Genomic DNA, 20,217 nt, shown 5'->3' with positions numbered 1-20,217 from the left:
ACCCTCCTCAGTCTTGCTATCCGGTCGTCTGATGGAAAGGCTTTGTGGAGATTGGTGTCTATTAGCATGCCTAGATAAACCAGTCGTTGGGACGGCTGCAGAGAGGACTTCTTGAGGTTTACCACGATCCCCAGATCCTGGCAAAGATCCAGAAGCCTGTCTTGGTGCCGAAGAAGGGTCGACTCCGAGTCTGCTAGGATCAGCCAATCGTCCAGATAACGAAGGAGATGAATGCCGTTCCTGTGCGCCCAAGATGAAATCAGGGTGAACACTCTGGTGAAAACCTGAGGAGCTGTGGAGAGACCGAAACACAGCACCTTGAACTGGTAGATCTTGTTGTCTAGGCAAAATCTCAGGTACTTCCTGGAAGACGGATGGATTGGGATCTGGAAGTACGCGTCCTTTAGATCCAGTGTGCACATAAAGTCTTGTGGTCTCACCGCAAGTCTGACCGTGTCTGCTGTCTCCATGCTGAACCAGGTTTGCTTGACAAACCTGTTCAGAGCTGAGAGATCGATGACGGGTCTCCAGCCTCCAGTAGCCTTCTCTACAAGAAAAGAGTCGACTGAAGAAGCCTGGGGAGCCATCCACGACCTCCTGGAGAGCACCCTTCTCGAGCATGGTCTCGACTTCGGCCTGAAGGGCCAGCCCCTTTGCCGATCCCGTGGCATAGGAGCTCAACGACACTGGATTCGCTGTCAGGGGAGGTTAAGATGTTGTGAACGGGACGCGATAACCTTGGCCGATCACTGAGACCGTCCAAGCATCGGCCCCGTGTTGCTGCCACCTGCGGACGCAACGCTGAAGGCATCCCCCCACAGGTGGACACGCAGGGGGACTGCCACCCCTAGGGCTTGCGGCCGCGGCCGCCACCCCTAGGAGTCTTGCCTCCCCTGGAGGACTTACCGCCCCTCTTGACCTTGGCTGGAAAGGGCTGGGGCTTAGACACAACCTTCTTAACTGCCGGTGCCTGTTTGGGAGCCTTACGAGGCTGTTGCTGCTGTTGTGGCGGGGCTGAAGGCTTATAGGGCCGAGTTGTAAGGGCCCTATGGAGGAGGGAGTCCGTGCTAGATTTCCTCCACCTCTCAGCCGTTCGCTCCATGTCTTGAGGCTCAAACAGGTTCTCCCCCAGAAGGGAAGCATGTCAGAGCCTACACACATCCGCAGCGGGGACCTTCGGATGGAATCTCTCGGACACAACATCGCAACGCTTCAACACCGAGTTGGCCCACACGGTGGTAACCTGGTGCGCCAAAAACTCTATGGAGCGGGTGCCCGAGAGCAAGAAGGTCTCCAGGGCCTTCCTATTGGTCTCCTTGGACAAGTCCTCCGATCGCAATAGGATGCCCAGAGATCCTAGCCAAAAGTCCAGCCACGAAGTGGCCTGCATGGCACACTTAGCGACCTTCTCGTGGCTAAGGATCTCTGCCGCCGAGAACGACACCTGCCGGGCAGAAAGCTTCTTAAGGGGAACTCCCTTCGCCAGCTCCTCCACAGAGTGATGGAGAGGAAGAGCGAGGTTGTGCTCACCCAGGATCTCGAAATACTTCCTCTGCTGAAGACGAGGAGGAGGGATGAGCTTGTTCCCGGCAGTGGAACGACTGGAGGAGGCAAGAAGTGCGAGCTGAGCGTTGGCCCTAGCTCTGGCACTCTTCAGACCCCGGGACCAGGGCAGAGCCGCACTGGTCTTAGGGGCCTTCCGAACGTCAAACACTTCATCCAAGATCGTGTCTTTGCCTTCACAGGGGGCGATGACTGGATCCATAAGCCCGTTAAGTTGCCTTATCAGGCTTAGGACCTGCCAGAAAGCATGTTCCGATTCTTGCTGTTCTCCTCCCTGCGGGCTGGCAGCTAAGTCTCCTGCCCCAGGGATCTCTTCCTGGGGTGACACGTGGACATTCCCCCGGGTAGTCGAGGGTTCCTGACGAATCCTTGCAGAGGATTTAGGGACGGTCTTGGAGTCCTTGGATTCCCTCCTGGGAGGGATACAGGATCCCAACAACGAGGTTCGAGGGGCCCCTTCCTCACGAGACGATTCTCCTGCATGAAGCGAAGTCTCCACCCCTGGTGCCGAGGGGAAGACTACCGCCCCACTGGACTCACCTGAGGACGGAAAGGCCTCGTCCACGGGAGAAGGAGAAAGCACTCGTGCAGGAGAAGGGATCTTCGCGACCGACCTCTTGGGAACCAACTTCGCCCTGGGGGAAGTCACCACGAAGTCCACTCCTCTCTTTCTCTTCAGCGTAGGAGAGACAGCCGTTGGTTTGTTACCCTGGTCGGCGAGTGCTGGTTTCATAACCCTCACTAACGCCCGTGCCAGAGGACCAAACCAAGTCTGTTGCTCCAAGGACACAGAGTCCGAAATCCTCGCTAAAGGGAAAGGGATCGGGCGATCCTTTGGAGTGGACACCACGGTACCTGCCTGAAAAGAAGGTGGGGAAGAATGATGTACTAACCTCTCCTCGTCCTGCACTACCAACCTGTGTTTGGGTGGAGGCGATCCCGAGCGTCGTCTAGGACCACGCGTTCCTACTGCTACCACCGGCTGCGGAATTCACCGCGAACGATGGTCGCACGAGGGCGAATGGTCGCGCGGGCGCGCAGGCGAACAATCGCGAGGGTGGGCAGGTGAATGAACGCGTGTCCAAGGCGGCGAACGCAAGCGTTGGTGAGACGGCAAGGAAACACGCTGCCGCGTGGGTGAGGAAGACCGCTGGCGATGTAGATCCACAGGCGATCGATGATGAGGTGGTGAGCGCTGACGCGCAGGTTGGCGATGGCGCGTTGTGGCATGGCGACGCGTTGGCGAGCAGCATGCGCAGGTGAGCGATCGCGCGATGGCGAGCAGCATGCACAAGTGAGCGATCGCGCGATGGCGAGCAGCATGCGCAGGTGGGCGATCGCGCGATGGCGAGCAGCATGCGCAGGTGGGCGATCGCGCGATGAGCGAGCTAGTAGCTGGCGAACCATGTTCCTTCAGAAGCGTTGGAGAACGTTGGCGCACCGGCTGTAACACGCGCGGGCGATCCGGAGATCGCCGAGAGACAGGTGATCGCTGACGCGTAGAACGCTGTTGAATAGGCGATACTAAAATCGCCTGTGCGCGCTGGCGAGCAGATGAACGCTGGCGAGCAGGTGAACACTGGCGAGCAGGTGATCGCTGGCGAGCAGAAGGTCGACGCGTGTCCTGTGAAAGGACAGGTGGCGCGGCGAGGGCAGGTGGCACGGCGCGTTACCGAGCAGGAACTGGAAGATCGCTGGCACGTTGGCGAACATGTGCTTTTGACACACGCGCAGCACGATGTTGCGTAGCCACCGGATCAGGCAGATGGTGAGCAGGGAGCTCAGCAGGAACTGTAGGATGGTCAGAGACCGCAGGGCGATGGTCCTCAAATGAGCGCTGACGAGCAGGAGAGCGCTGGCGAGGAGGGCGAACATCAGGAGAGCGCCGACGAGCAGGTGAGCATCGGCGAGCAGGAGATCGCTGACGATCCAGAGAGCGCTGACGAGCAGGAGAGCGCCTGTGCACTAGCGCTGCTCGTGGAAGGGAAGGATCCCTTTGCCCCGAAGGGACCGTTGCCCGTCGGGTGACGAGTTCTCCAGAAGGCGAAGATCTGGCAGGAGTTGGTGAACGGTCTGCAGAGAGGTCCAAGGAAGACGGAGCTGTAGGTTGAGGCTAACGAGGAGAGTCCCCCTCGGAGGAAGACGACCCAAAAAGGCGCCTCTTAACCCCCTTGTAAGGGGAAGGGAGGCCCTTGCGGCATAGCGGACGGTGAGCCTTACGGCGGAGGCGGCCTCGGGGGAGATCGTCAGGACCATTGGTCCTCCGAAGGGGAGTCTCCGTCAAAGCACTTCCTTCAGAAGGAAGCTGAGCAGCAGCAGAGACCGAAGGACTCACTTCCCCCTTCGAAGGATGTACGGAAGGGGGAGGAGAGCCTTTAGCACCATCATCCGCAACAGCACGTGCGGAGGATTGCCCAGCCACGTCGGAGGCCTCTGTCACCACGACATCGACAATAGACAGAGGGTCTACCTCTGCTACCGCCGGCGACTGCTTAACAGCGGCCCCCAACGAGACAAGGTCAATAAAGGCGACCCTGGAGGGCAAGCCCTTCAGCCCCAGGGACGACCAAATCTGCAAAAGATCATCATTGGTTAAGGCATTATCAATAACCTCCCCCGGAGGAGGAGAGGGAACCGCCTCGCTATGGGAGGCGACGCCCTCTCCCCCCACCCAAGGTCGGGAAACAAAACTAGGGCCTGCGCTACCACTCGGCCGACTCTCCTTAGGAGGCGGACGAGGGGGAACTTCGGAGGAGGGTTGGGCGGCGGAAGAAGAGTCCCAAGAACCTTCCTCCTTCAAGGCTAACCCCGAAGGAGAACGGTCTCTCCTGGACTTCTTACGCCGACGGCCAAACCTCTCCCACTGGGAGGCAGACCACTTCCTGCACTCACGGCACATGTTCTCCTGGTCACACCGTCGGCCCCGACATTGAGGGCAAAGGGTGTGCGGGTCCGTAGCTACGTCCGACATGAAAGTCCCACAAGGACGACCAGCAACTCCAGGGCATGTACGCATTGTAAAGAAATAATAATGAAGGTCAACTTCCAACCAACACACACGCTGTAAAGAAAAAGCAGAAAATTAAAGGCTGTCACGAGGACGATGAGCAGACACGTCTGATCACCGCCAAGCCAAAAGTGAAGTGAAGCAAGTCACCGGTGTGTGGAGGGGGGAGGGGTAGCAAGCTACCCTTCCCCACCCCCCGCTAACTAGCGCGGGGGTAATTAACCCTTGTTAAAACTATTGGCTCGTCATTTCAGCTGCGCTAAAAGGTAAACCCTATGTAAATAGCGTGGTTTGTATTTCGGTTACGGAACAAACATGTTTTTAATTGTTGTAATCAACACCCTACGCTAACAAAATAACAAAGGCTATAAACTGGTTATGAAATGTAACATTATAATGGAGTTCTTACCTTTGGGGAAGACGGTAGGGGCTAACGGCGGTGTGTGCGGAGGAGGAGGAGGAGGAGGAAGAGAGGACGGGGAGGAGAGACTTGATGGCAACAGATTCGGTATGCAACACTTTTGTAACACTACATAACATAACCTTAACTTTAAATGAAATTCAGCTTTAAATTTTACTTAAATGAAATTAGCTTACTGAAAACGCTTAAAAATAAAATGTTAATCTTATGTTACACTAAACTTAATTCTACATTTTGTTTTCATTTTCATTTTTTTACTTTTCTTTCTCTTCCGGGTTGGCTCTTTTTGCCTCGCTTTCACCTGCACTTTTTGATGACATTTTTAAAAGGAACCTATCTAGGGATGTTTGCTTTGTCTCCCCTTCAAAATGTTGCAAAAATGACGCACGCAAGTGTCGTCACAATAGGCTGACGCACAACCACTCGCCAAATTGTCCAGGTGCCTCTTTTCCATAAAATTAGAAAACTCCTACCACTTCGCTAACATCTTTGATTTCTGCCGTAGAAAGGCGGCCCTCGTCTTCCACCACCTCCTCGCTACTGAGCTCCTGCAACCCCTCCGAATGTTGCATCTCCTGGAGCTCTATCAATTCCTGTGTCGTGACCTCTTCCTGATGCTCCTCGACAAGGTCGTTCACGTCTGCCTCGCCTACCTCCAGCCCCATGGACTTTCCAAGAGACACAATTTCATCCATCACAACAGGTTCGGGGTCATCAGGATCTGTCGTATCAAACCCTTCAAAGTCCCTCTCAGCAACGGAAGCTGGCCACAATTTCTTCCACGCTGAATTAAGAGTACATCTTGTAACATCCAGCCATGCATCGTCAATAATTTTCAAGCAATGCACGATGAAATGTTCCTTCCAAAATTCCCGAAGGGTGAGATTGGTGTTGTCTGTGACATCGAAGCATTTCTTGAATAAATGCTTCATGTACAGTTTCTCAAAGTTAGAAATAACTTGTTGGTCTATGGGCTGGAGGAGTGGCGTGGTGTTGGGCGGGAGATAAAGAACCTTGATGAACCTGAATTCATCAAGAATGTCCTCTTCGAGACCAGAAGGGTGACCAGGGCCATTGTCGAGGACCAGTAGACATTTCAATGGCAGGTTTCTCTCCGCCAAATATTTTTTGGCTGCCGGACCATATTTTTTGCCTGCCAGACCAAAGCACATATTTACCCATTCTGTGAAGAAATGCTGGGTAACCCAAGCCTTAGCATTAGCGCGCCACATCACTTGCAGTTTTTCTTTCAAGATCCTTTGGCTCTTGAATGCACGTGCGTTTTCAGAGTGGTAGACCAGCAGTGGCTTAACCTTACAGTCACCGCTGGCATTGGCACACAAGGCTAGAGTTAGCTGGTCCTTCATGGATTTATGGCCCGGTAGTCTCTTCTCCTCTGCCGTGATGAAAGTCCTGGGCATTTTCTTCCCAAAAAGGCCAGTTTCATCACAGTTGAAGACTTGTTGGGGGATGAAGCCATGTCAGGCGATAACCGAGGCAAAGGTTGTGACGAACTCCGCCGAGGCTATCGCATCGTAACTTGCTGCTTCCCCATGACTCACAACCGAGTGTATCCCAGTCCGTTTCTTGAAATTATCCAGCCAGCCACAACTGACTTTGAAGGTTTCCGCTGGCGTTGAAGTCTACCCTTTCTCGGCTGCTTTCTTCCCTTTCAAGTCATCATAGATTCTACTGGCCTTCTCACATATAATCGTCTCAGTCACGCTATCTCCCGCCAACTGTTTCTCCTTCATCCAAATTAAAAGAAGCCTCTCCATCTCGTCGTGAATATCATTACGCAGCTTGGAAAGGATGGTTACTCCTTTGGAAGGCTTGGTACTCTTTATAGCATCCTTCTGCTTGAGGATGGTACATATAGTCGATGTACTCCTCTCGTATTGGCGCGCCAGCTCAGTCACTCTTACGCCAAAACATGAGATTGATTGATTGATTGATTGAAAGTTTTCTGGAATCCTGACATCTAAGGTCATTGACGCAGATACCATTTACTGTATATGAAAATTAAAAGCAAATTCGATTAAAACCATAAAAATTAAGAAGTCCTTACAATAGTTAAATAGTTTTCAGAAGACCTGCTTCTGAAATAAATCTAAAAATTCCGCTCGCATAGTAAGACACATCATGTCCAAGAATCTTGGACATGATATCTATTTCTTAAGTTAGTAAAATTAGGGCATTCGGTCAACAAATGCCTCACTGTTAAAGGTACTAAGCAGTCCTCGCAATACGGTTGGTGTTGGCCCTTCAGCAGAAACTCGTGTGTCAACCGTGTGTGACCAATACGGAGACGACAAAGAGTCGTCTCCCATTTTCGGGGAATCATGTTATACCTCCAAGGTGATATGATATTTGTTACTTCCCTCATTTTATTGCCATCTTGACTATCCCAGTGCTGTTGCCATTTATCACATACCAATTTCTTGATGTAAGGTAGGAAATCGTTACATGGAATAGGATACCTCCTTGGTAGCAACTCGGATGCCGCATTCTTCGCCAGTAAATCTGCCTTCTCATTCCCAGACACACCTACATGTGCTGGAACCCAACAAAATCGAACAGTTATACCTTTCCGTCCAATAATAAAAAGCCATTCTAAAATCTTTAAAACTAGAGGGTTACTAGAATTAAAAACTTCTAAAGCTTGAAGAACACTCCTTGCATCACTAAAAATTGTAAAATTACCCTCCTTTTCCAAAGCTATTTTCTCAATAGCGGTTAATATGCCATACAGTTCGGCAGTAAATATGGAAGCTGTTAGAGGAAGTGCACCTCTACAATTAAAATCATTACTATGTACTCCAAATCCAACGCCAGCATCAGATTTGGAGCCATCAGTACAGTATATATAAAAGTCGATCCTCTATGTTCTTCAACATGTTCCATAAAAAGAGACCTGGATTCTAAGTCAGTAAAATTCTTCTTAACTCCAATAAAGTATCTACAAAAAGATATGTCAGGTAATTTCCATGGAGGCGTTGATGATACCTTGAATGGAAGCACCTTATTTCTAATTATATCCAGATTGTTTAATAATTGGTTAACCCGAAACCCAAAAGGTTGAGGAGATTTTGGGTGCAACTCAAAGTAGGTTGAGTGCCTTACAAGGCTTGCAGTTTGAAAGGCTGAAGAATTGGGGAGTCTTTGCAATCTAAACCAATACCGAATAATAGAGGACATTCGGTAAAGGTCCAGAGGCAACTCCCCAGCATCAACAAGGAGACTTGTGATAGGGGAGGTTCTAAAGGCTCCTGTGGACAATCTAATGCTAGCATGATGTATTGAATCTAGTATTTTTAACCGGCTTGGGGTTGCTGAGGAGTATATTTCGCATCCATAACTAATTTTGGAAAATATCAAGGCCTTGTATAATTTTAAAATTGTATTGCGGTCTGCCCCCCATGATGTATGGGACAAGACTTTTAAAAGATTCATAGCTTCAACACATTTAGCTTTTAATGTTTTTAAGTGAGAAACCCATGTAAGCCTACAATCAAATATCAACCCTAAAAATTTTGCTTCACTTGCACATGGGATCCATTGACCTTTGATGTATATATCCGGGTCTGGATGTACTCCCCGTATACGACAGAAATGGACAATTGTAGTTTTACTTGTTGAGAACTTATATCCATTCATATCGGCCCAATGGATAATTTTATCAATAGAGAGTTGGATTTTTCTCTCAACCATTGCCATTCTGGCTCCAGCAAATGATATGGAGAGATCATCCACAAATAATGTTGCAAGAACATCCCGGGGAATGACTGAGGATATCCCATTAATTGCTAGTGCAAAAAGGGTTACACTCAGCACACTCCCCTGAGGAACTCCTTCTTCCTGGCATTTACTCTGTGATAGAGCTTCCCCAACTCTCACTTGGAAAAATGTTATTTTCATTAGTAAAATAAATTTTTGAATATACTTACCCGATAATCATGTAGCTGTCAACTCTGTTGCCGACAGAAATCTACGGTCGGGATACGCCAGCGATCGCTATACAGGTGGGGGTGAACACCACAGCGCCATCTGTGGTCAGGTACTCCAGTACTTCTTGTCAACACCACCTCAATTTTTTCCTCGGTCCACTGGTTCTCTATGGGGAGGAAGGGTGGGTCAATTAAATCATGATTATCGGGTAAGTATATTCAAAAATTTATTTTACTAATGAAAATAACATTTTTCAATATTAATCTTACCCGATAATCATGTAGCTGATTCACACCCAGGGTGGTGGGTGGAGACCAGCATACATGTTAACAAAGAAGCTAAGTATCTCGTATTTTATTTTATTAGTTATTCAAAAATAACATAAAATAAATAAGTACCTGGTAAGGAAGACGACTTGAACCATTACTCTGCCTTTATTAAGTACGTCTTCCTTAATGAGCGTAGCGGTCCTCTTAGGATGCTGAACGACTCTTAGGTGCTGAAGTATAAAGGGCTGCAACCCATACTAAAGGACCTCATCACAACCTTTAACCTCGGCGCTTCTCAAGAAAGAATTGACCACCCGCCAAATCAACAAGGATGTGGAAGGCTTCTTAGCCGACCGTACAACCCATAAAAAGTATTCAAGAGAAAGGTTAAAAAGGTTATGGGATTATGGGAATGTAGTGGCTGAGCCCCCGCCTACTACTGCATTCGTTGCTACGAATGGTCCCAGGGTGTAGCAGTTCTCGTAAAGAGACTGGACATCTTTGAGATAGAATGATGCGAACACTGACTTGCTTCTCCAATAGGTTGCATCCATAACACTCTGCAGAGAACGGTTCTGTTTGAGGGTCACTGAAGAAGCCACAGCTCTCACTTCATGTGCCCTTACCTTCAGCAAAGCAAGGTCTTCTTCCTTCAGATGAGAATGTGCTTCCCTAATCAGGAGCCTGAATAGGTAAGAAACTGAGTTCTTAGACCTTGGAAGAGAAGGCTTCTTGATAGCACACCATAAGGCTTCTGATTGTCCTCGTAAAGGTTATGGCCTTTTTAGATAGTACCTAAGAGCTCTAACTGGGCAAAGTACTCTCTCCAGTTCGTCCCCCACCAAGTTGGACAGGCTTGGGATCTCGAACGACTTAGGCCAAGGACGTGAAGGAAGCTCGTTCTAGCAAAAAACCGAGCTGCAAGGAACATGTAGCCGTTTCAGATGTGAAAACTATGTTCGTGCTGAAGGCGTGGATCTCACTTACTCTTTTAGCTGTTGTCAAGCACACGAGGAAAAGAGTTTTTAATGTGAGGTCCTTAAAAGAGGCTGATTGGAGAGGTTCAAATCTTGATGACATAAGGAACCTTAGGACCACGTCTAGATTCCAGCCTGGAGTGGACAACCGACGTTCCTTTGAGGTCTCAAAAGACTAAAGGAGGTCCTGTAGATCTTTGTTGGTGGAAAGATCCAAGCCTCTGTGGCGGAAAACCGCTGCCAACATACTTCTGTAACCCTTAATCGTAGGAGCTGAAAGGGATCTTACGTTCCTTAGATGTAACAGGAAGTCAGCAATCTGGGTTACAGTGGTACTGGATGAGGAAACTGCATTGGCCTTGTACCAGCTTCGGAAGACTTCCCCTTTAGACTGAAAGACTCTGAGAGTGGATGTCCTCCTTGCTCTGGTAATCGCTCTGGCTGCCTCCTTCGAAAAGCCCCTAGCTCTTGAGAGTCTTTCGAAAGTCTGAAGGCAGTCAGACGAAGAGCGTGGAGGTTTGGATGTACCTTCTTTACGTGAGGTAGACGTAGAAGGTCCACTCCTAGAGGAAGAGTCCTGGGAATGTCGACCAGCCATTGCAGTACCTCTATGAACTATTCTCTCGCGGGCCAGAGCGGAGCCAACCCACGTCAGCCGTGTCCCTTTGCGAGAGGCGAACTTCTGAAGTACCCTGTTGACAATCTTGAACGGCGGGAATGCATACAGGTCGAGATGGGACCAATCCAGCAGAAAAGCATCCACGTGAACTGCTGCTGGGTCTGGAATCGGAGAACAATACAACGGGAGCCTCTAGGTTATCGAGGTAGCGAACAGATCTATGGTTGGCTGACCCCACAGGGCCCAAAGTCTGCTGCAAACATTCTTGTGAAGGGTCCACTCTGTGGGGATGACCTGACCCTTCCGGCTAAGGCGATCTGCCATGACATTCATATCGCCCTGAATGAACCTCGTTACCAGCGTGAGCTTTCGATCTTTTAACCAGATGAGGAGGTCCCTTGCGATCTAGAACAACTTCCACGAATGAGTCCCTCCCTGCTTGGAGATGTAAGCCAAGGCTGTGGTGTTGTCAGAGTCCACCTCCACCACCTTGTTAAGCTGGAGGGACTTGAAGTTTATCAAGGCCAGATGAACCGCCAACAGCTCCTTGCAAGAGATGTGAAGTGTCCTTAGCTCCTGATTCCATGTTCCCGAGCATTCCTGTCCGTCCAAAGTCGCACCCCAGCCCGTGTCTGATGCGTCAGAGAAGAGACGGCGGTCGGGTTTCTGAACAGCCAAAGGTAGACTTCCTTGAGAAGAAAGCTGTTCTTTCACCACGTGAGAGTAGACCTCCTCTCTTCGGAAACAGGAACTGAGATCGTCTCTAGCGTCATGTCCTTTATCCAGTGAGCCGCTAGATGATACTGAAGGGGGCGGAGGTGGGGTCTCCCTAACTCGATGAACAGGGCCAGCGATGAAAGTGTCCCTGTTAGACTCATCCACTACCTGACTGAGCATCGGTTCCTTCTCAGCATGCTCTGGATGCCATCTAGGGCTTAGTAGATCCTTGGGGCCGACGGAAAAGCCCGAAAAGCTCGACTCTGAAGATCCATACCCAGGTAGACAATGGTCTGGGATGGGACGAGCTGGGACTCCTCAAAATTGACCAGGAGGCCCAGTTCCTTGGTCAGATCCATAGTCCATCTGAGAATCTCCAGACAGCGACGACTTGTGGGAGCTCTTAAAAGCTAGTCGTCTGACGGAGCCGGACACAAGATCATGGTACTGCTGCACAGTCTGTGAACTGTCAACCATGGGGAAGCGAGGAAGTACAGTGACAACCCGAAGCTGTCTAGACTGTCTGGGTCGTACAGACAACTCCTTATCGGGTTGCTGAGGTTGCCGCACTGCGTCACAACAAGTCACTTCTGCTGGTTGTTGAACGTCTTCCCAGTGACACACTGACTCCGTAAACAAAAAATCCTCTAACAAGGACTAAGCTTGGACTGCATGTCTTGCAACACAGCTCAAGGTCTATGGGAGCAGGTGTGGTAACAGACGGGGTTAGCGACTGAAGTGGAACCATTACCCTCCCTGGAAGCATGTTATGCTTAAATAAAAGTCCATAGGAGGCTAAGCAGCTAAAGGCTCCTCTCCAAATGACAGAGTCCTCAAGGGAATATCAGAAGGAGGGAGAATAGCACTTTCTCATCTACAGGAACCATATCCGAGAAAAGCTAAGTTCTCTCAGTGAGGGTTTCACTGGTGCAAAAGCAGCAGACTAGAAGGCAACTTTATGAAACTGCTTGACAGTCTAGTGAGTTGGCAACAACCAAAGATGTGTGACTGAGAAGCATGCGGTAAGGTATGCAGAGCATGCTGTATGCAGGGCATGCTGTATGTAGAGCATGCTGTAAGGTAAGCAGAGCATGTTGCATGGCGTGCGGCTTATGCTGCATGGGATGAGGCTCATGCTGCATGGGAAGAGGCTCATGCTGCATGGTATGAGGCTCATGCCGCATGGGATGAGGCTCATGCTGCAAGGGATGAGGCTTATGCCGCATGCGTTGAGGAGGATGCCGCATAGTATGAGGCTCCTGCCTCATGGGTTGAGGCGGTTGCCGCATAGCATGAGGCTCCTGCCTCATGGTTTGAGGAGGATGCCGCATAGCATGAGGCTCCTCATAGCATGAGACTCCTGCCTCATGGGTTGAGGAGGATGCCGCATAGCATGAGGCTCCTGCCTCATGGGTTGAGGAGGATGCCGCATAGCATGAGGCTGCCTCATGGGTAGAGGAGGATGTAGCATAGCATGAGGTTCCTGTGAGGTTCCTGCCTCAAGAGTTGCGTCTGCCTCAAGGGTTGAGGAGGTAGCTGCGCAGAGAGAGGCTCATGCTGTGAAGAATGCGGTTGCTGCATGCGTTGAGGCGGCTGCCTCATAGCATGAGGTTCCTCAAGAGTTGAGGCTCTTGCCTCAAGAGTTGAGGCTCTTGCCTCAAGAGTTGAGGTTCTTGCCTCAAGAGTGAAGGTGGCTGCCACAAGAGTTGAGGTTGCTGCCTCAAGGATGGTGGAGGTTGCCGCAACGCAAGAGATTGCTGCCTCGAGGATGGTTGTCGCAACACATGAGGCTCCTGCCTCAAGGGTAGAGGAGGTTACTGCAAAGCATAAGGTTCCTGCCTCAAGTGTTGAGGAGGTTGCCGCATAGCAAGAGGCTCCTGCCTCAAGGAAAGTGGAGGTTGCTGCACAGCGCTGGTATCTGGCAACTCCCAATGCGGCAGCTCACGCGTGGAGGTAGGTTGAGGAACCTCAACATCATACGTCTGGCAGGGTGGACTGGTATCTGGCAACTCCCAATGCGGCAGCTCACGCGTGGAGGTAGGTTGAGGAACCTCAACATCATACGTCTGGCAGGGTGGACTGGTATCTGGCAACTCCCAATGCGGCAGCTCACGCGTGGAGGTAGGTTGAGGAACCTCAACATCATACGTCTGGCAGGGTGGACTGCGCAGAGGTGGAGGAGCGCTCGCAGGAGGAGGTGTGCTAACCTTCTCTGCCTGAAACTCCTGCATCAACACCGCAAGCTGAGACTGCATTGTCAGCAGCATAGACCACTAGAGTTTAAAAAAAAAAAAAACAACAACAACAAACGGAGCTACTGTCCGTTGAGACTGAGGGTCTAAAACAGCTGGTGCGGCAACAGACTGAGTTACTGTCTGTTGCGATACCACCTTGCCTCTTTGGGAGGTGTGCAGTTGTCGTACTGCAGCAAGTCCGAACTGACCCAGTGTTAAAGACACCACCTAGGAGTTGGACTTGCGCGGAAGGGACCGACTTGCACTAAAAGCTGCAAGATTTGGTCCATGGTTTCTGCGAGAAACCTCTTCCGCAGACGAGGAATAAAAGGGCTCTCTCGTCTTTGTGTGGGTGGGGTGATCACGTCGGCTACGTGAGTTGGTTACACCCGAAACCACGGAGGGAAACGTCTGTTCGTCGATCAAGGCCTGCTGAACCCATAAGTCCTTCGACATTACTTCTCCCCTGGGCTTGGGAGCTTGTAAGAGGTCCCAGACTAGGCGAACAACTGGCACGAACAGACGAACCCTCGAACGCAACACTGTAACACTTTGCGCTTATCACTTTATCACTTTTGATTTTCTGTTTGCACTTATTTCACTGAACTCGAAACTTTAAGTGGTTTGTACCTGAAACACGCAATTCTATCCTTCATTAAAAGTTAGTAATTGCGAAAACAGTATTACAATGTAACAGAAAAACATAATGAAAGATAAATAATTCAGTGGCTGGAAAAGAGACTAAACACTAGATCAAATAAACTACGTTTAAAATCTCTCACCGCATAAAGCTTGAGAACAAGAATAAAACTCTAGAAACGTTTACCTTCTTCCCCTAAAGAGACTAGGGAGAAGAGCAAAAACGATAACAACGTTACCCGCTTGAACGAAACGTTTATCCTCCTCTCTCTCCCTCCGTCTCTATCTCTCTCTCTCTCTCTCTCTTGACTTAGAACCTGAGAGAAGAGCCCAATTATATATATCGTTAAAACATATTATTGTTAAAGGAAAAAAACAAAGATTTCCCAAAAAAAAAAGTTCCTTTATTAGAATTAAAACCATTTAAGCTAAGAAAGAATGAACAAAACGCTAGAATCGGTTTACTCTTACTGCAACGTGACACCGTGAATGCTCTCTCTCTATCGTAACGATAGAGCGCAAGTTGAACGTTCTGAACGTCAACAACTGCAGAGACAAAACAAAACGTTAGTTCAACTTTGAAAACAGTACGAGACTTATCAAAGAAATTCTTTCAAAAACATTAAAATAGCATAATATGTTAACAGGTAAAAACGAAATGACGGGCTCAATGTTAATTAACTTCGGTTCCAAGAAAAGACCGCCTACTATTAGGAAAGGTCGAATATAAACAAATATAAAAATTAATTTTAATAAGTTTATAATAAAAGGAAGTTAATCGAAGAGGCCTATAAAAGGCGGAGAGATATAAAATAAATCTATAACTTTTGTTAAGCAAAATTAAGAAAGAGAGTCTATACTCTCTTCGACACCAACACTTCCGTCTAAGGGAAGGGTCGGCCATTTAAAAGTGAAAGAGAGTTCATACTCTCTTCGTCACCATAATTAATCAAATTAATCCCAAAAGCTAGCTAAGCTAATGATAAAACTTCCTGAATAGCGAAAGCTAAACTCTAGAGCAAATACATCACCAAATCGTGAGCAATAACTCCAGAATCAACAGCGTATCCATGTAGGTCTAGCCGGAGGCACGACAGATGAAAAATTGAGGTGGTGTTGACAAGAAGTACTGGAGTACCTGACCACAGATGGCGCTGTGGTGTTCACCCCCACCTGTATAGCGATCGCTGGCGTATCCCGACCGTAGATTTCTGTCGGCAACAGAGTTGACAGCTACATGATTATCGGGTAAGATTAATATTGAAAACTCTATGTGAAAGAAATGACTGGATGAATAGTGGTAGCTCACCTCTCAATCCGCACTCATGGATTCTTTTAAGTATACCGTATCTCCATGTGGTATCATATGCCTTTTCAAGATAAAAAAAAACTGTCACATGGTGCTGTTTGGAAGCAAAGGCTTCACAAATGGAGGACTCAAGTTGTATCAGCACATCAGTCGTTGAGTGCATTTTCCTGAATCCACATTGAATGGGTGATAAAATATTCTTCTTTTCAAGGTACCAAATCAGTCTTGCATTGACCATCTTCTCCATGATTTTACATAAACAAGATGTCAATGCAATAGGTCGGTAGTTTGCTGCTAAAAACTTGTCCTTACCGGGTTTTAAAAAGGCTAAAATAATGGCTAGTTCCCAAACACTTAGATAACTATGATCATGCCATATTCCATTAAAAATGCTTAAAATAAATAACTTTGTATTAAAAGGTACATGTTTAATCATTGCATATGGAATTCCATCGGGTCCAGGGGCTGTATCGTTACAAGTAGCAAGAGCAGAATCAAATTCTCTTTCAGTAAAAGGAGAATTGTATGACTCTTGCTTTCTTGTTGCGAAGTTTAAAACTTTCTTTTCTTCATTACTCCTATACTGGTGACCAGGAGCTGCTTGACACTTGCACGATACATTTGAGAAATGGTCAGCCAGGGCATTGCTAACTTCGGTTGCTCCAGTCATATACTGTCCATTTATCTTTAACACTGGTGGTGGGTTTGGGGTGAATTTTCCTGCTATCTTTTTTACTTTCCTCCACACAGATGATGTTGGTGTTCTACTGTTAATGGAGGAAACAAAGGACATCCAAGACTGGCGCCTAGCTTCTTTTATGGCACGGCGGAACTGTGCTCTACATTTCTTGTATATGACTAAATTCTCCTCATTACGGTGCATGCGCAATCGAGTTAAAGACTTTCTTGTGGCTCTGTGCAGGGCAGTTAGTTCTGACGACCACCAGGGGACTGGTCGTCGTCTGAATATCCCAGTTGTTTTGGAAATGGAATTCACTCCTGCTGTGTGAAGAGTTCCATTAAGTAAGTCTATGGCATCATCAACACTTTCAAACTGTTCTGCATTTCCTTCAATTTCACTTAACTCCCGAAATCTATTCCAGTCCGCCTTATCAAGATTCCATCGAGGCGATCTTTGTAAAGCTGGACCATTGTTGGTGTTTATAATGATTGGTGCATGATCACTAGTATGCCAATCATCTAATGTTCTCCAATTAAAATCGAGAAGACAGTTAGAGCTTGCAACTGATAGGTCAATGCAGGACAAGGTACCTGTCTGTACATGAAAATGTGTGGGCTCTCCTGTATTGAGGAGTCCGACATCTTCATTCTCCAAAATTGACGATATAATATTACCCCTTGCATTTGCTAAAACATCACCCCATAAAGGATGTCTACTATTAAGGTCTCCTAGTAAGAGAAAGGGTTGTGGGAGTTGTTTAATCACCTCTACTATATTATCATATGAGATGTTATCATTTGGAGGCAAGTAAAGAGAACAGATTGTGTATTTTCTCCCTATATCAATCTGTACAGCCACTGCCTGCAGAGGGGTACAGATCGACAAAGATATTTGGGGAACATCTCGACGAATGTATATAAGACTTCCCCCATGGCTCCCTGCTCGTTGATCATATGGTGTCCTATAGCTAACATACTCTCGAGGACAAGGAGTATTAGCATCGAGCTTGCTTTCTTGTAGACATACTGTTATAGGGGAGTCCTCACGTATGAGGAGCTTAAGTTGTTCATATTTCGCCCTTAAACCCTGGCAATTCCATTGCAGAATGGAGGAAAAAACTATGTTTTATTTTTTGGAAGACACCTTAGATGAAGTCTTCCCAGTGGCAATATTTGATCTAACAATGTTTCCCGGAGGTAACTCTAGAGAGGATCTTGATATAGTGGGTTTTGTGTTTCTCTTTTTCTTTGTGTCCTTTTGATCTAATTGTTGAGGAGGATGGTGGACCTCAACTTGAATTTCTGATTGGTTCAATTTACCTTCTAGTTGTTCAGAAACATCAGCAGACAAGATATCATATTTATTGGAAGTCGTGACTTTAATGTTTCTTATGGTAGGAGGAGAGAGGGAGGGAGGTCTCTCTCTTTTTCGATTAAAAGGTTGTGATCTGTCAGGTTTTTGCACCTTCCCCACTACGGGTTCACCAGGTAAATTGGTTTCGAGTGCAACCTCCATCAGATCAGGCAAGGAAACGGCCTGTGAGAGGTTTGTACTATTGTTTAAAATCGGAGTAGTTGGCTTTTGAATAATTTTCAGATCTTTAAGTGTCCGTTTTGATTTTTCCACAATTTCTGGATATAGATTTTCGATGGGACTTTCAACCTCTTTAACTACTTTCATTTGTTTCTTTATCTTAGAAGTAGAGATATAATTTTCGTCTGTGTGGTTTGACAAGTTTTTCTTCAGAACCATTGAAAAAGGTTGCCCTGGTCTTATTTGCTTTTCAAGAGCTCTTTTACGAGCCTCTTTAAAAGTAACCCTTTCCATGGTCCTAATGGCCTGGATTTCTTTTTCAAAAATAAACTTTACACAGCTTTTAGATGTAGCTGGGTGTGCTTCCCCACAATGTATGCAATTAGGGTTTTCTATGCATACTCCATGACTACTTTTTCCACAGTTGGCACAAACAGCTGGCTTATTGTTTAGTTTTTCTTTACATTTCTGGCTTAAATGGCCATACATTTGGCAATGATAACATCGCAATGGTGACGGGATATATGGTTTTACCTTCAAAGATAGCCATCCAGCTTTTATAACATTTGGTAATCGGCATTGATCAAATGTTATAATCAGAGTAGCAAGAGGGATACGTTGTTCTCCAACTCTCTTTCTCATTCTGACTACTTTAACTACTCCTTGACTTTTCAGTTCATCCTCTATTTGTTTCTCCTCTATATCCAACAATTCTGGAGCATATATCACACCTCTACTCTGGTTGAAAGTAGGGTGTGAAACGCATTTTATGCTATGACCATTTAATGTTGTAAGTGTTTTTAACCTTTCACCTTGTAATGGGGACAGTGTCTCTATCAAGAGACTTCCATTTCCCTGGGGTAAAATTTTTGGCTGCCCTCCACATAAAGTAACTATTTCTCTATTAGCTTTAAAAACATTTATACGCTCATTTCTTCCGTTTTCAAATTCCAAGATAAAAAATTTTTCATAATTCACTACTTCATAGTGACCAGGTAATACTTCTACTTTTCTATATCTTTCTGTACTGTCATCATTTTTCACTCTCTCTCTCTTCTTCTCTAGCGTTTTATTATTCACATGACGTGAATAAGGTTCTAACGTTACAATGTTAGAACCCGAGTTGGAGCTGTCTGTACCGAGGTCCATGTTTGTATTTTCCAGGTCGTCAACAGAGGTGTTGGGTTTTTTTGAAAAAGCAAGCCGGGTTATCCACCTCTTATCGGAGGATGTCAGTCCTCCTATCCCATGTGGCCCAACACGAGAAGAGGCTTCAGCAGGGACCAGTCCTCTATTAGAGAGGGGCTGCCTCTCTTAAGGTGGGCGTACACTGGTCAGTGGGGGTAGTTAGCCCCTCCCACCGTCGACTCCAATGCCTGGCGTCACCCATTACCCGCAAATATGGGTGACTTAAGACCGGATCACTGGAGCCCGACTCTTAACAGACTTGGTCTGCACCCAATGGGGTCTGCCAGAGGGTGATGGCGTCTAAATTGGCACAGGTTGAGATGGAATGCAGTTCATCCCACACTCTGCCAAATACAAAGCGGAATCCAAAGTAAAATCGAACATGCCAAAGTCGTCAACAATATCGAGCCCAAAAGGAAGAGATGGGAGAAAAAAAGAAATAATCAAAAGTAAAAGAGAAAGTGCTGACTGATTTAGTTGAATCAACAGCTGGGCACCGAGGTCCAATGGGAAGTAGTTCCCACTGTTCATTAGAGCCCAGCTGCTAATCCCTAAGCCCCCCATCCTCATCAAGGCTCCAAAACATGAGATTGGCGTAAAAGTGACTGAGCACCATTCATTTCACATTCGGTTTCTAATTTAAATTCTATGGGGTTTAAGTGATTTTTAACATAGAGCATTACCCCTCCACCTCTTTTGGTAAGGCGATCGTTCTTGAAAAGCTTGAAACCTGGGATTTCATATTCTCCGATAAAATCCTTTTCTTTTTTCTTGGATCCAGGTCTCGGTAATGCCTATGACATCTACTTCCTCACTGGCTATCATTGCCCTGAAGTTTTCCATTTTGTTTCTAACTGACTGAGCATTGAATTGAGCCACTCTAAGGAAATTTTCTATCTTTTTTTCTCTTCGTCTGTGGCTTTGCTAGATTCCCTGATTTACTAGTGTTGTAGTTTTACTTAAATCTGTATTATCCAAGTTTTCAGCCAAATTTCCTTTATTTGTTTCTGGGGCATTTCTAAGGGTCTAATTTGTACAGTACTTGTCTACTGTGCTTAAGTAATTGTACAGTATGAGATTAAGCTGGTTTCCGTATACTCTCTTGCCTCCT

The 20,217-nt window shown here is 47.2% G+C and overlaps 3 protein-coding genes across 3 annotated transcripts in view; all 3 read right to left on the bottom strand.

Moving 5' to 3' along the window:
- LOC137624533 (spindle and kinetochore-associated protein 1-like) overlaps positions 1 to 20,217 on the bottom strand; it is a 130,962-nt gene that overhangs the window by 83,951 nt on the left and 26,794 nt on the right. The window lies entirely within an intron of this gene.
- The window catches only part of LOC137624532 (centrosomal protein of 152 kDa-like), a 60,714-nt gene that overhangs the window by 13,720 nt on the left and 26,777 nt on the right, over positions 1 to 20,217 (bottom strand). The gene's annotated exons all lie outside the window — the stretch shown is intronic.
- Positions 5,450 to 6,412, bottom strand: LOC137624787 (tigger transposable element-derived protein 1-like). The gene is made up of 2 exons (XM_068355740.1): positions 5,645 to 6,412; positions 5,450 to 5,539 (listed from the first exon to the last, which is right to left on the bottom strand). Exons 1-2 carry the CDS (start codon positions 6,410 to 6,412, stop codon positions 5,450 to 5,452), a joined length of 858 nt encoding a protein of 285 aa, XP_068211841.1.

This window comes from Palaemon carinicauda, chromosome 31 (genome assembly GCF_036898095.1).
Source record: "Palaemon carinicauda isolate YSFRI2023 chromosome 31, ASM3689809v2, whole genome shotgun sequence".
NCBI classification, from domain to species: domain Eukaryota; kingdom Metazoa; phylum Arthropoda; class Malacostraca; order Decapoda; family Palaemonidae; genus Palaemon; species Palaemon carinicauda.
This window is presented reverse-complemented; position numbering and strand designations above follow the sequence as displayed.

Excerpts from the sequence above, each read along its gene's own strand:
- LOC137624787 (XM_068355740.1), bottom strand. The coding sequence starts at position 6,412 with ATGCCCAGGACTTTCATCACGGCAGAGGAGAAGAGACTACCGGGCCAT. Across the intron at positions 5,540-5,644 it reads GAAAGTCCATGGGGCTGGAG|GAGCTCAGTAGCGAGGAGGT; the intron begins GTAGGCGAGGCA and ends GAGGGGTTGCAG.